General features: G+C 32.3%; 1 protein-coding gene across 3 annotated transcripts in view; it reads right to left on the reverse strand.

The window, feature by feature from the left end:
- LOC143235395 (uncharacterized) overlaps window positions 1–15,044 on the reverse strand; it is a 65,825-nt gene that overhangs the window by 15,539 nt on the left and 35,242 nt on the right. For 2 of the 3 annotated variants that reach the window (XM_076473524.1, XM_076473525.1), the window contains 6 exons: window positions 14,407–14,503; window positions 13,804–13,870; window positions 12,787–12,870; window positions 9,948–10,066; window positions 7,579–7,783; window positions 2,935–3,010 (listed from right to left, as the gene is read on the reverse strand). In XM_076473524.1, coding sequence (XP_076329639.1) covers window positions 2,935–3,010; window positions 7,579–7,783; window positions 9,948–10,066; window positions 12,787–12,870; window positions 13,804–13,870; window positions 14,407–14,503 — 648 coding nt within the window. The remainder of the gene's footprint in view (window positions 1–2,934; window positions 3,011–7,578; window positions 7,784–9,947; window positions 10,067–12,786; window positions 12,871–13,803; window positions 13,871–14,406; window positions 14,504–15,044) is intronic. The other variant, XR_013019156.1, reaches the window with a different exon arrangement.

The following is a 15,044-nucleotide window of genomic DNA, read 5'->3' on the forward strand; positions in this document are numbered from 1 at the left end:
AGAAGTTACCACCACTACCACCATTTATCTACCATACCTATAACATTTAAGTGAAAAACTCAAAAGCATATCCAAAAAATTCAACATAGAAGTCTGGTGGAAATTCTACAATACCTTAAGGCCCATTCTGGTAAAAAACAAACAGCGACCTACCAAAGAGAATCTCAGAAACATCGTCTATGAAACTCAGTGTTCCTGCAATGATATGTACACTGAAGAAACAGGAAGGAATTTGCAACAAGAATAACAGAACAAAGATAGTACAAGACTCGTGAAAACACAAAATTCAGCCATTGCAGAGCACACCACATCAACTGGACACAGAATAAACTGGGAGAAAACTAGAACTATCAACACAGACACATTCTGGAAGACAAGAAAAATCAAAGAATCATTTCATATTAACACTATTAAACCTTCACTAAACAGAGATTCCGGATTAGAGGTGAGTAACCTGTGGCTGCCATTGGTTGAATCTACGGCAAATCTCTCCTTCGATCAGAAACAGTGATAATCCAACCAATCATAACACATTCTCCACAATCCACCAGAACATTATAAAAGACCAACAACACCTACACACACACACTGACCTGAAGACAAAAAGAGGAAGACTTTCGAAACATTGTCCTCTACACTTGTATCTCCACAACAGGCAGTTGCCATCCATTCTTCAAAGTTTCATCATGAATACTCTGCCTAAACAATCTATCAAAGAACACCAAATTTATTCAGAAACCAGGTACAAAACTAAAGTTCACACTATGTAAAAACTACACTGACAAACACAACATCAACATAATTTATAAAATACAATGCAACAACTGCCATGACATCTGTATTGGAAAAAGAAGCAGAAAAATAGAAACTACATTTAAAGAACACAAAAACTCATTCACACGTTTTTTAACATTGTAAATCAAATAAACACAACATAACCATAGAAAACACTCAGATATTAAATAGGGAAACAAATATCAACAAACACAAAATAAAAAAAGCCCTAGTTATACAGCAACTAAAACCAATATAACTTTTGTACCTATACTAATTAATAACCTAACATCCACCTCCAATGCCCCTGAAATCCTGTACTCATTTATATTCTCGTCCCTAAGACATGTGTCCAGCAAAGGTCACTTTCAAACTCTCTCTTTTGTAACCTGAAGATTACCTAGTTAGGTTGAAAAGTTGTTCTCTCCTTAGCAATTAAAGTGTTAATTCCCATACCAGCTGTTCTGAGAAACATTTGTATTTCAAGTGGGTTGTCATCAAGAAAGGATGCTTCACATAACTCATGGAAGATGGTAGCCAGTAGACGAATGCTCTCCAACAATGCATCTCTACCCAACAACATATAAGCCAAAAGACTAGTGAAAGTGCAGAAGCTGACAACTGAATCAAGGTAGGTGCCAACAGTGGTCCAAACTTATCATCACGTTGATGTGGTAATCATTGAAAGGCTTCCAACAAAAGTTGGAGGCATGATAAATATCTCAGAACACCACTTAGGGTCAGATGAATCACAGAAAATAGTGATCTATTTAAGTTAACCACAGACTCCATTCTGGAAACCCACATTGCCAGGAGAGGGTCTATTCTTTGGGAGTCTAAATACATGTCTACCTGTCAATGGTAGGCGAAAGCATGTTGTTCCAATAAATGTGGTGGACAGTACATAGCTATCCGTTCATGTAACTGAATAGTAAACCTCCTTGTATGAGCATGAAATATCAAGGATGGAGAATGAACTAAGTATTCACCCTCAGACCTTTCTGGCATGAAGTTAGATGTAGACCTAAAACATCACATTCTCAATTGACCAAATGAAGAAAAGAAGCCAGAAGTGGCTGATCCAAACTTGTCTCAGAAGAAGTCAAAAGGGTAAAGGAAGATGCTGGAAAAAGCAAACCTGAATTCTCTCCAGAATGGCCAGAATCACCTGAAAGTGCAGCCTCAGAGCTCCCTGGAGAAACACACCACCAGTCTAAATGTATGTCTCTATCACACTACAAATAAGGTCATAAACAACCTCAACTTAGAGTAACTCCCACTCAACTTTTGAGTAATGCTAGATATTAGAAGTGGGATTGGAGAACCTGATTTGTCTCGATGCTGGAAGCAGTAATCTGGGAATTAATGGCATATATAGCTTGCCATAATGAAAAAAACAACAACAAAGAAACCTAGGTCACAGTACCTTCAGTGAATCTTCTGTTGAGAAAATGTGATAATATTATCTGAATGAAATGTTTATATACAGTACCAGGATAGAAGGTTTGCTGACATGGATCAAAAGTGTCATGAGACAGATATCACCAAGTGCAATTAAATAGGAAATAAAAGACTGGAAAAAGAAAGAAAAAATCACTCTAATGTTTCGATAAGCAAAGGAAGGAAACCCTAGCAGTTTCAGTAATAACTGTAGTGTGAGATAAGGTAAGTACGTTTTGGAAGTAATTTCTCACATATCCACTCTAAATTTTTACCATAATATGCAAAGTGCACAGCACATCTCATGCTGAAATTGTCAGAAAACATTTAAATTTGACCAAAGCTCTCTATTAAAACAGAGAAATGCTCTTTTTACAAACAGTAAGTGCCAATGATAATTCTTTCTTCAAGATTAGTTTGTTAGCATACGATAAATATGTTTTTGGTGAAGGATGTCAAAGAATAATTGTCTGATGTAACTCTGACATTTAAATTAAATCCTGATAATGATAATTCTGACCTTGTTAACACGTGAGAGGAACACTTTTCTACTGAACAACTTCAAGGAACAGTTCTACTACCTAATTCAGATAACCTAATATCCTCCTCTCAAAACAGATCAAGGATCATAAACCATGCTGATGTGTGAAGAAACATGTTTTTATTAAAAGATGTCAGGTAACAGTTACTTTTTTCATAAAAATCTAATATCTTACAAACCTGGAATACAATTCTAAATCCAAAGCACTAAGATACAATTCCTTAGTAAGATCATATCCAGCCATGTGACACTCGGCTGTGTGGGAAAAAAAATGTCAATAAAAAATAAGAAATTAATCACAGTGTTTAAATGACCTATAGACACTCGTGTTTTTAAAACAGTATGAACCTTTTCATGCTTAATTGACCACAAAGCATGGTAGGAAAACCAAAAACATTAAATATTTATTTTAACATAAATTAGTGCTCTATTAAGAGAAACCAAGGTCTAATTTCAAACTCAACATGAAATTTTTCCATAACCATAATTATTTATTAAATGGTATCTTAGTGAACATAATTTTAAGCCTGTGAGCACCAGCTAATCTTAAAAGTTAAACAGCTTATGCAATTCAGAAATTAATTAAATTCTAAAAATGTGTTTTGTATACACACGTTAAACCTGAATGAAATTCACCCACAGTCAAAAGTTCCTTAAACATTGAATAAAGCACTGGAAAACTGAATTCAACATTTACGAATAATTAAAGTGATCTCAAAATATCATAGAGGGCAGTGGTTGCTAACTTATGTTGTGGGGTATACACAAAAACTCTTGAAAAACTCTAAAAGTAAGCCCTAAACCTCAAAATTGTACAGCAATTACAGTGAATTACCCGTATTCCATTAACTCCTACTTAACATTCATGTATTGTTGACTCACCTTTGAAGTATCTCTTACTAACGTTTTTATTTTATTAACAAATTATTCTTCATAGGTTTTTTAATGAATGATATGCAACAGGAATAACCCACTGTCTGAGGGAACACAACATAAAAAGTGAGTATTATACAGTTACCTTTACGTTAACCTTTTCTCCGCACAAAAATAGTGATTGACAGAGTAAATAAATCTAGGTTAGCCTACAGGTTAAGAAAAGCAAAAATTTAACCATAAAATCTCCAATGCAAAATATTAATAAAAATAATATTGATCAAAAAGACGTAATAACCTAACCCCCCAAAAAATCAGCTTGGTTTCAACATTAAACTTCACTGGTTAAATGAAGTTTAATAACATATAAACCAGAGCAAGGTGTTTCAACTCTGAGAAAATAAAATGTACCACAGATACAGAAGAAGATCACTTAATAAACATAGGCCCGGCATGACTAGGTGGTTCAGGCACTCAACTCATAATCTGAGGGTTGCGGGTTCAAATCCCCATCGCACCAAACATGCTCACCCTTTCAGCAGTAGGGGTGTTATAAAGTTACAGTCAATCCACTATTTGTTGGTAAAAGAGTAGCCCACTTCTAAATAAGGGAGAGCTGGCACAGATAGCCCTCGTGTAACTTTGCATGAAATTCAAAATCAAACAAACAAGCACTTAAATCTATATGTATAATTAAAATGAATTTATATCTATTTCATTCAACAATGTAGAAAGGAACAACTAACCCCTAATTTTGTAAAGGTAAAACTTTCAAAAAATGTTAATAAATACACAAACATTATCCAAAATTTACAGAAAAAACTACTTAAAGCCATGTTGAACACAAAATACAAAGAACTACATGACTTACAAAAAAAAAAAAAAAAGAACCTGGACCATCAACTGCCATGCTGCATTAAACCAGAGATTTACGGATTTATACAATGAAACATAAACCAAATGAATACTAAGAACGACAGAGACAAAAAGATCTGCCACAACAAAAAACTAGAAAAACTAAGATACAAACAACAGAAAAGGCACCAACACGACAAACCGTTGACTAACCTCATAATTAACAGATCCGACCGACAATTAAACACAGACGAGATACATCTGCTTAACAAAGGACTCAACTTCGCAATAGCACCTAGGTACATTCCAACCATAGAAATCAAAACATGTTTAGAAGATCTAGCCAGGAGACTTGTGATACTTTCTACAGAAAACAAAAACAAGAAAACAACCAACAGAAAGAAGACAACTTAGAAAATTTTATTGACATCCAACAGCCAAACTTCCCAGGTAAAATTAAAAATTTATATTTTCCAAAAACACCTAAAAACAACATCTTAAATGATTTTTTCAAAGAATTTTCTCACAAAACCATCAACATAATTTCACAAAACAGAAAGCTAAAAACAATCTTACAAAAAGAGACATTAATTCCATTAAAAACCTAAAACAAGACAAAAACATAAAAATTCTAAAAGCAGATAAAGGTAACGCTATAGTCATAATGAACACGAATGAATACATCCAAAAAATGAAAAACATCCTATCAGACACGAACAAATTTAAACCAATACACACAAATCTAACAAAGACACACGAGACGCAACTGAACAAAATACTACTAAAAATGAAAAAAACCAACACAATTTCACAAACACTTTATTCCTACCTACATAAAACCGACTCACGCACACCACAAATATACGGCATCCCCAAACCTCATAAACCAGATTGTCCATTACGACCAATAATGCCCACATATGAATTGTTTAATTACAATCTTGGTAAATACATAGCATGGACATTCTCCAAATATGTAACATCAGCCAGCTCTTTCATCAAAATTTCTTTTAATTTCAAGTCTAATCTTAATCAACTTAATCATAAAGCCTTAATGGCCAGTTTCGATGTTGTATCCCTCTTTACAGAAGTCCCAACCGCTGAAGCCTGCAAGATAGCCTTAGAACTCTATATCCGAGACCCTAACCCATTAATAGAAATTCCCAGTAACCAATTAGCAACCCTCATAGAATTCACCACGATAAAGACAAACTTCATGTTCAACAACCAAAACTATATAAAAACAAATGGCACTACTTCCACAGAAGAGTGCAAAAAGAACAACAAAGGTTATGACTAAATTAATTTCTACCTATTTTATTGGTCAAGCTAAATTTCAACACAACACAGTATAAACTCATTTGTATAATAGGGACTCTGTCAGATCTATAAGACTTTTTAGTTTAAGAGTTATTATTTAATACAATTAGCGATTTAATATTTAATGCTTATTTAGTTTTCCTAACAAGAGTATGAAAAGTAATTATTTTAAAGGCAGTAGTTATAACAACTGTTGTAACACAACTCAGTAAGAGTCACAGGTTTTGTGTGTGTGTGTGTGTGTAGTTCAATTATTGTAGTACTGTTGATGTCAACTTTCTCAAAACTCCTAACTTTTTCTCCATATGCAGGTATTGTTACATCATAGCATCTTCTAGCTTGTAGAATGTTCAAGGCCTCAGTTAGACAGAGTATATATATACAGGGTGTTTGGAAAGTCACTATGCACTTATATATTTATTAACAGACAAAACTGCACAGTGACTTTCCAAACATCCTGTGTATATACACATACATACACACATATAAACAACAAAACAAGCACAAGTAAAGTGACATGATAACACTCAGATAAAACTTATTAGTTAAAGAAAATGCAAAGTTAGTTGGAATGTGAGTGATTAACTTTAACATGTGATTTCTACAGTGTGTTTCACAGCTGTATTACAGCAACTGAGATAGGAAAAATAATTTATCTTTTCAACTGGGTTCTACAGTAACTGAATCAGCCTGTGTGGACTTTTGATACAAAAAAAAAAGACAATTATTTAAAGCTACGGATACAAATGTGAAAAAATTATTTTAATAAACATGAAGTTAGACTGTGCAATTGTTAGTTTAACTATAATGGGCAATATTTCAAAGTGAGTTTCACAGTAAACAAAGAAGATAATAAGTTGTCTTATCAAAGGGTGTTCAAAAGTAATTGAAACACTTTGTAGACTCTGATGAAAGGAGACAATTGTTTAAATTTTAAAATACAACTGGGGTAGCCCACAGGTTAATATAAAAGAATTTATCATAGACTGTACAGTAAGAAACTGTTTATTTGGAAATAAGCACAAAGCTACACAATGGGTTATCTGTGCTCTGCCTATTACAGGTATTGAAACCTGGTTTCTGGCATGGTGCATCCACAGATATATATGGGTGTGCCACTGGGGAGCCAGTAAGAAACAGACTACAAAAAATAATTTGTCTTGTCAATTGCGATTGAGTTCTAAAATAACTGAACTCGCCTGTGTGGACTTTTGAGAGAAAAAGAGAATTATTCAAAATTTTAAATACAATTGTAATATACCATAATGTAAAGACTTTTTTGAACATACAATTAACTTGTTTTGAATATATTATCTTAAAACAAGTGGATTGCATGCTGTCTGTTTACTGTTCAGATTTATTTCCAACAAGTCACAGACACCTCTTGTAAAAGAATCCTAGTCTCTATTCATTTATCAAAACCTGACAGACTTATGGTATTTTTATTACGATAATTGTGTAGGATTTTACATTTAACACCAGGTAACTTAAGACCTTTTAAAAATTAGTCAAACATGCTTTGGAAGTTAATACAATATTAAAAAGAACAGCAGTGTATAAAAGTATCTAAAAATTAATCAAAATTTGGTAAAGACATTATAAGAATCATTTATATTTAATTTGTTCATAATCTAAATTTTCTTTGTTTTTTTCATTTTCTGCACTTGATTAGAAACTCAGACTTTCCCTATTATATAATCTGTATTCCTGCATTATTAAATTAGCTCAGGAAAGCTTCCTACCTTTTTATGATTTAATTAAAAATGACTCCTCACCTTTTAGCAGTTGATTATAAAGATCTTCAGAAATAGCATTACCATTCTCCACGTGTGAAGAACAAGAGACTATCGTATTGTAATCTTTTAGCCAATAAGACATAAAGTGTGGACAGACATCTACAACATCCCATTCAAGATTAGTCAAACCAGACACATCACTGTAAGGTACAGTTGTTAGAGAATTTTGCAAAAGGTGGCCAAACTAGGAAGAGACAATCACTTCTTAATGAGAACAAATCTTTGAAAAGTAGCCTGAATGTGGGTGACAGAATAACAATAAAAAAAAAGATATACACTGAAAAAAATGTAAATAAAATACAGTTTTAGAAAAATGAAAATGTATATTATTATTTCATTTATATAAAATCCAAACAATGTCTTATACATCAACATTTTTGATACTATTCCTCAAAGTAACAGAAAAAATACAAAAAAAATTAAAGGATGTTCCTTGATGTATAAAACAATATACTCAATTAAAACCTTCTCTACAGGGAAATAATGTAGTTTTTAATTCAGGAACCAAAATATTCCTTAATACAGAACAACAGATACTATACTATAGGTTTCCAATTACACATTTTAAATTGAAATAATCTATGTTTGCTTGTTTCTCATTAAGCATGCAACAATTTCAAGGTTATGCGTGGATACAGTTATTTGAATCTCTGCAAAAATGAAAAGTTTGTGAATCTAATATGTATAAGAACATATGTTGCAGGTAAAATGAAAGAGACAAAACTCAAAGCTGAAGTCAAAATAAAAATAAGATACTTTAATTTCTACCATAAGGGAAACATTGACAAACAGTTGAATGTATGTGATCAATGTAAGTGGTAGCATTAATGGAGGTGAAATAATTGTGAATTACAAGGTCAGTAAGCAGAAATTTAGTGAAACAAGAACAAGAATTTCACAAACATATCTGGACTCTGGCAGCTTAAAAATAAGATACTTTTCTTGAAAGTCAGAGTGAATTTGTTCTAAGATTGTCAAAAATGCATACATAGTACACATTTTCTCTGCAGCTAACTAATCATGAACAGAGACACCAAAATGTGGAAGCATCTTTGATCCTTGTAACTACTGCTATCCCCTAAACACAAGATCAAGAAGGGTATAATACAAATATCCTATGAAACAGTACATCAATTCATTGGTCAGTGAAGCTGAAAAAAGCAACAGCCAAAGATGAACTCTTGCATACAGTCTCAACCAGAATTTAGTGTTCCAAAATTTGGACTTAAGAAACTTTGTAGATAAAAAGTATATACAGGGTGTTTGGAAAGTCACTGTGCAGTTTTGTCTGTTAGTAAATATATAAGTGCACAGTGACTTTCCAAACACCCTGTATTATGGGAGAATGATACATTGCATTTACATGCTACAAGAACAAAGATGACAATGTGATGTGCACAACACAGTCTCCAGTATCAAATTTTAGCATTATACATTCTTTTAAACTTATAGCTGAGTCACTGGGATGGAACATTACAGTATGTAAAGTAATTTACATTAAGAGTAACATCAAACAAAATGAAGTATAGGAAACATATTTTTGAGGGTTTTGTGTATAACAAAACTTTTAAATAAAATCTGTATTTAATAGCAACATTCTTTTGCAATAACATTTTATAAAATAAATTTTCCAATTTTTTTGTACTTACTGTATATGTTTCTAACAGAACAAGGAGTAAACTGAGCTTTTATTAAAGGTTTTACAGTTACTGAAAAAGATAATGTAACATTTAATTTTGTGTCAGTGACATAGTTGAAAACCTTACTCATATTCTTCATAATAGTTATAACTTAAAATATTTACTTTTCTGCCTTTGCTTAAAACAATTATCTGTTACAGTAGATTAAAAAAGACTGCTGTTGCCAAATGGAAACTATTTTAATTTAATCAAGTTAAGTTAATTCAAGCTACTTGTATGGATGCATTTTAAACAAATTCAGACAGAAAAAGATAATACAAATTGTAACTCACTGTGGTTTTGGAACAATTATTTAATACAGTTGTATTTATATTTCTCTCAATTAATTGAACTTTAACTCTTGTGACTCTTTATACACTGAATTTCATTCATATTTCATTATATGGAACAGTACTAAATGTTAAAAGATTGACATTTAATATTATATCTCAGAAATACAGTATCAGAAATGTTACAAACTACATACAACTTTTCCATGTCAGAGGTTTAACCATAGAACAGAAGCTGTACATCAGCAAGTGACCTAAAATGTTGTCAAATTTAATCTAGGATCAATAATTTATGTTAATTTTTTTTACTGATCTATCTTTATCCTTAAAAACAAATAGTTACCGAAAACATTACTTTGAGCAATAACAACATTAGTACCTTTTTAAACAGTGCAACTACATCATGAAAGGATAGAAGGGATGGTTTCTGATATAAAGGTTTTGAAAAACTGAAGATCATATAAGAGAGTGGAGACATCCCTACTGCCTCACTTCTATCTGCAAGGAAAAATTCAACAATTATTTCATTAAAATACATGCTGAGATAAATATTTATAATATTTTTCTACTAAATTTTTTCACAAATCTCCATTACATGCAAAGGCCTGGCATGCCCAGGTAGATTCAGGTGTTCAACTCGTAATCCAAGGGTCAGAGGTTCAAATCCCCATCACACCAAACATGTTTTTCCTTTCAGCTGTGGGGGGCATTATAATGTGATGTTCAATCCCACTATTTGTTGGTAATAGAGTAGCCCAAGATATAGTGGTGGGTGGTGATGACTAGCTGTCTTCCCTCTAGTCTTATACCCCTAAATTAGGGACAGCTAGCGCAGATAGCCCTCGAGTAGTTTTGCACAAAATTCTAAAAACAAGACAAACCATAACATGCAATAAACACAAACTGCACCATAAAGGCATTTGTAAGAAATATTTGAAAGTTTTCCAACACTGAAAATGTATGCCTAACATATACTTACCTCCATTTCAGTAATGCAATAAATATGCACAATCTTCACTGACCATAAGCTTTGAAACTTCCATCTAAAATCATGAAATTTTGTGTGATATCGCTGTACTGCTGAATGTACATTAGCATGTGATAACTATCCACCAATATAGGTATGACATACCTTACTAGTGAGCTGATTCTTTCTATATTAATTGTTCAATCAACACTTCCAGATTAGCAAGCAAAGGAGCACTGGAAGTGGAGAGGATGGTTGGGAAGTGTGAGTAAAGATATCCATTAAAAATATCCTTTCAGATTTGGAAGGGAAGGTGATCAAAATTAGAATAAGCAAAAGGGTGAAATATAAATAGGAAGAGAAACAGAAGTAAATGAGCTGCCCCTTTATGAACTGCAGGTATTTTACAGAGATAAATGAAATTCGGATAGAGATAAACAGAGGAGTGATGAAAAAGGAGATGGAAAATCTGATGGCATACATGTTAGAACAGCATTGACCACAGACAAGAAAAGAAGAAGGAAATAGGGTTTGAGTGAGAGATGGTACAAGGATCAAGAGGCCAAAGGTTCAGAGGAGAAAGGGTTAGAGCACAAATGAAAACACTCAGGTCAAAATGAAAAGGAAAGAAGAAAGAAGGTGTTAGAAAGAAGAGAACAGCATAGCTAAGACTAGAGAGGAAAAAAAATGATGGTAATGGTAAAACTGAAAAGTAGTATATAGAACTGCTTAGTAACCAACAGTGGTTGATAATGATAAATCTTGGTCAGAGAGCCATGTAAAGAAATACAAATGATGAGGAACAGAAGAATGAGAAGGGCAGAAAGAATGATAAAACGACCAACAGTGATAAATATGCCATTTCTGCTGATTTACAAAGATAGAGGAAGGACAAATAGAATGAAAAAGAAGTGATGTTACTTGAGAAGACAGCTCAGAGGATTTTGCAAGGGACTGAACAAAGCCCAAATGTGAAGTTGGAATGAAATCACAGCTAGATGGGGAAGAAGGAATGAGGTCGAAGAAGAAAGAACAACTGAGAGTTAGAGAGAGAAAGGTTTGGAGACTCAAAGAATGTTCAACAGAGGAAACCAGAGCTGAACTGACCAACACACAGCAACAAGAAGTATCCAACAAGGATTATCCTGAACAAGGGATAAAACATAATAGAGGAGGAAAATATGATAGTTAGCATAGAGAAAGAGATCATTTCAGTCCTGACTGAATATATTCACCACTAGAGCTGATGGATGCAGAAGAGTAAATGATTGAGTTTTAAGCCAAGAGGATAAACAAGATAATAAATAAAACGTAAAACATTTTATTTATATTGCACAGTATAAAAAGTATGTATTCTTGCATAAGACACAGTACTGATCAGTAAATCATTAAACAGATCCAGTCTCACAAGAATATATTTCCATCAACCAATTCAAATTAAAAATCAAGGAAAACTGTGTTAATCCAATGCTCTTTACTTACTCATAATGCTTAGTACTTCTCATGTGACTGGCTGTTCTCATGCAACATAATGAAGGCTGTAACCTATAGATACAATCTACTAAGCCAGTGAAAGACCTGCTTGCACAAAGTACACAAGTGAAGCAATATCCTCACAGGCAAAGTATGTATTATCTGCAAGAGAGCAACAAAGAAAAAAGGTAACTTAAAATGACAAACAATTCAGTGGTTTTCTGGACCATGTGTTTATGTGAAAACTGTGAACAGGGGCTTCTATGCAGTAATGTAATGACACATTTTCACTGAGCAAAGTAGGTTTTCAATAAACATCATGACACAAATGCACAATAACTTTATTCGTATAATGTTCAAAAACATACTCTACATGTTTCAGTGGACAATATGATCCATATATCTTCAGGAGACAAAGAAGGTTGCAAGTTTCATTTATGTACTAGACTAAATGTACAATTAGTTTACTGTACAATGGCATCATTTACAAAATGGAATTCCAGAAATTTACTTTAGTGGCACCTGTACCTAAATCTATATTCAAAGTAATAATTAGATTTCTGAGAAAAATGTATTTTTCAATATGTAATTACTTTCGAATAACTGAAGTGATTTAGCTTCACTTGGTAAAGTTACACTGTTGCTAATAAACATGTTACTATATAAATAATGAATTCTAAGGCTCATAAGCAGTTAAAGGTTTAATGATGTTACACATTTTCTGATAACAGGACAGAACCATCATATTCCAGATAAAACAGAGGTATTTGGTACTTACTACAAGCTGCCTCCATCCAGGCACCTGGAAGTTTCTGCTCTAGTCTTATGTATGGATCTATATAAAATGATGCCAAGTGGGAATCTGTAGGCAAATATTAGAATATATTGCAGTTTGAGATTCAAACATCATTCATGGTGTTTCTATAACAATTTTAATGTTACATTATTCACAAACTCCAATAAATAGTATAAAACATATAGCAAAAGACTAACTTAGAGTATAAAAAACCAAAAGATATCATTAAAACGAATATGAAAAGAACATTACTTCATGTTTTCCTTCACTTTTTCAAATAAAAAAATTCAATAAAACTCATTCAGCTTGAGATAAAATCACTGTCTGGGCAACAGTTATAAAATTACCTAGTCTTTGCCAAGTTTAAAACAATCACATGTAGGTGAGGTGTAATCTACCAAAACATTAATAATAAGTTAGGTTAAATTCTAACCAATCACTATAGTTAAACTTAATGGGCAGAGCCTTAAGAAGTTTGCCAATTCATGTCAACTGTTAAGAAAAATTGTTCTTAACATACTCCTTCAACATAATAAAAAATAAAAGCTACAAAGGGAAAATCAAGCTATAATACATTTTATTTTACAAAAATAATGAACATTGAAGAGCTTGAACAAAGATCAAATTTATAAAACTATAAATAAGAGATAAGTCAAGTCATATATCCACAACATGTAGTAAATGATTCCACAGGAGGCTATATATTAAAAGCATGAAGCAGATAAAGATTCTGGGAAAAAGCAAATATGGTAATGTTTGAGTTCCAAAATTTTATTTCAAAATTAAGAACAGGTACCTAAGTATAGCCCCCATCAAACTTTCATACTACCCTGTTTTATTGTATTTTCTTAGATGTAATTAAAAAAGTAAAGAATACTAAATCAATGTCATCTTATACATCACATATTAGAAATTTTCTCCAGTAATTAAAATGTAGAACTAAAAAACATGATTCATTTATTGCAAGTTCTTTTACTATACTAGCTAATTTAATCTTACCATTTTCATCATATATTTTGAAAAACTGGACATCTGGGTGCCAAACATCAACTTCTGAGGTTGCCTCCTAATTCAAAACAGGTTAATTAAAGATTGTAATGAATATAAAATGTGCTCAACTTATAAAAATTACTTTAGTTTGAAAAACACAAACAACTTTATCAAGTATTGCACAGTCAGTAACTCAGTAAAATCTCACGGATGAGATAATTACTTGTAACTCATATTCCCTGGCATCAATAGCTAAGTGATAGATTAATTAATGGTAACCCATGTTCTCAATCACACACAGCTAACAGATGTGCCAATTTCTGGTAAACAATGTTCCATTGACAAACAACAGATGCTATGATTATGATAGTATGTACATATATAAATGGATCATTTGCATTCTAATTACATGAATGATTATCAGGTGCCTGATCTGTATGTTTATGAACTAAGAGTGGGGTGTTGGTGATTACTATTATAACAGTAATGATTTTCATTACAAACTCTGACTATTCTTTGTTGAATTTGAGTAGGTCTGTAATACCAAATCTAATTCAGAATAAAACGTTCTAAGTGCAGTTACAAAATACTGTAGAGAGATCACTACACTACCTTGAAAGTTATTCCAAAGATTTCCTTGCAAAAGTTAAAAAGCCCTTGCATAACAACTGGATATGGGAAATACTGTTGAATCTCTGAGTAGTCTATTCTGAAACATATACAAGTTATTGTACCGTATCTAAGGACTAGAAAATGGTGCTATTCAATAGTTTTTTAAATTGATAACAACATTTATAAATGCAAGATTTCCGAGTTATCTCAGCCTGTATTCAAAAGTTACAAGTTAAAGGTAAGGTTCACAAAATACAGCCAAAATTATGATTGGTGGCAAACAACAGCTTAAAAAAAAAAAAAAAGTCAGCATCACATTCAGACTACAATTTGTATAACAGCACTTGTTACATTGAAAATTCAATTAAGCACCTTTATTATCAATGTATGCAAATGAATTTAACACTATATTTTAAGATTTGAAATTTAATGTATCTAAGTTCTTTATTTTAAAACAAACCTTTTAAAACTACTTAAAACTTCAAATGTATCATCATGACCCACGAGCTAAGAAAATTCTCTTCTATGGCACTCTGTATCTTCAATAATATAATGTCAATTGTGCAGATACACATGTAAACAATAAAATATTTACTTAACCTATTATCATGTACATTTCAAAGTTCTGACCATGAATG

This window comes from Tachypleus tridentatus, chromosome 12 (genome assembly GCF_004210375.1).
Source record: "Tachypleus tridentatus isolate NWPU-2018 chromosome 12, ASM421037v1, whole genome shotgun sequence".
NCBI classification, from domain to species: domain Eukaryota; kingdom Metazoa; phylum Arthropoda; class Merostomata; order Xiphosura; family Limulidae; genus Tachypleus; species Tachypleus tridentatus.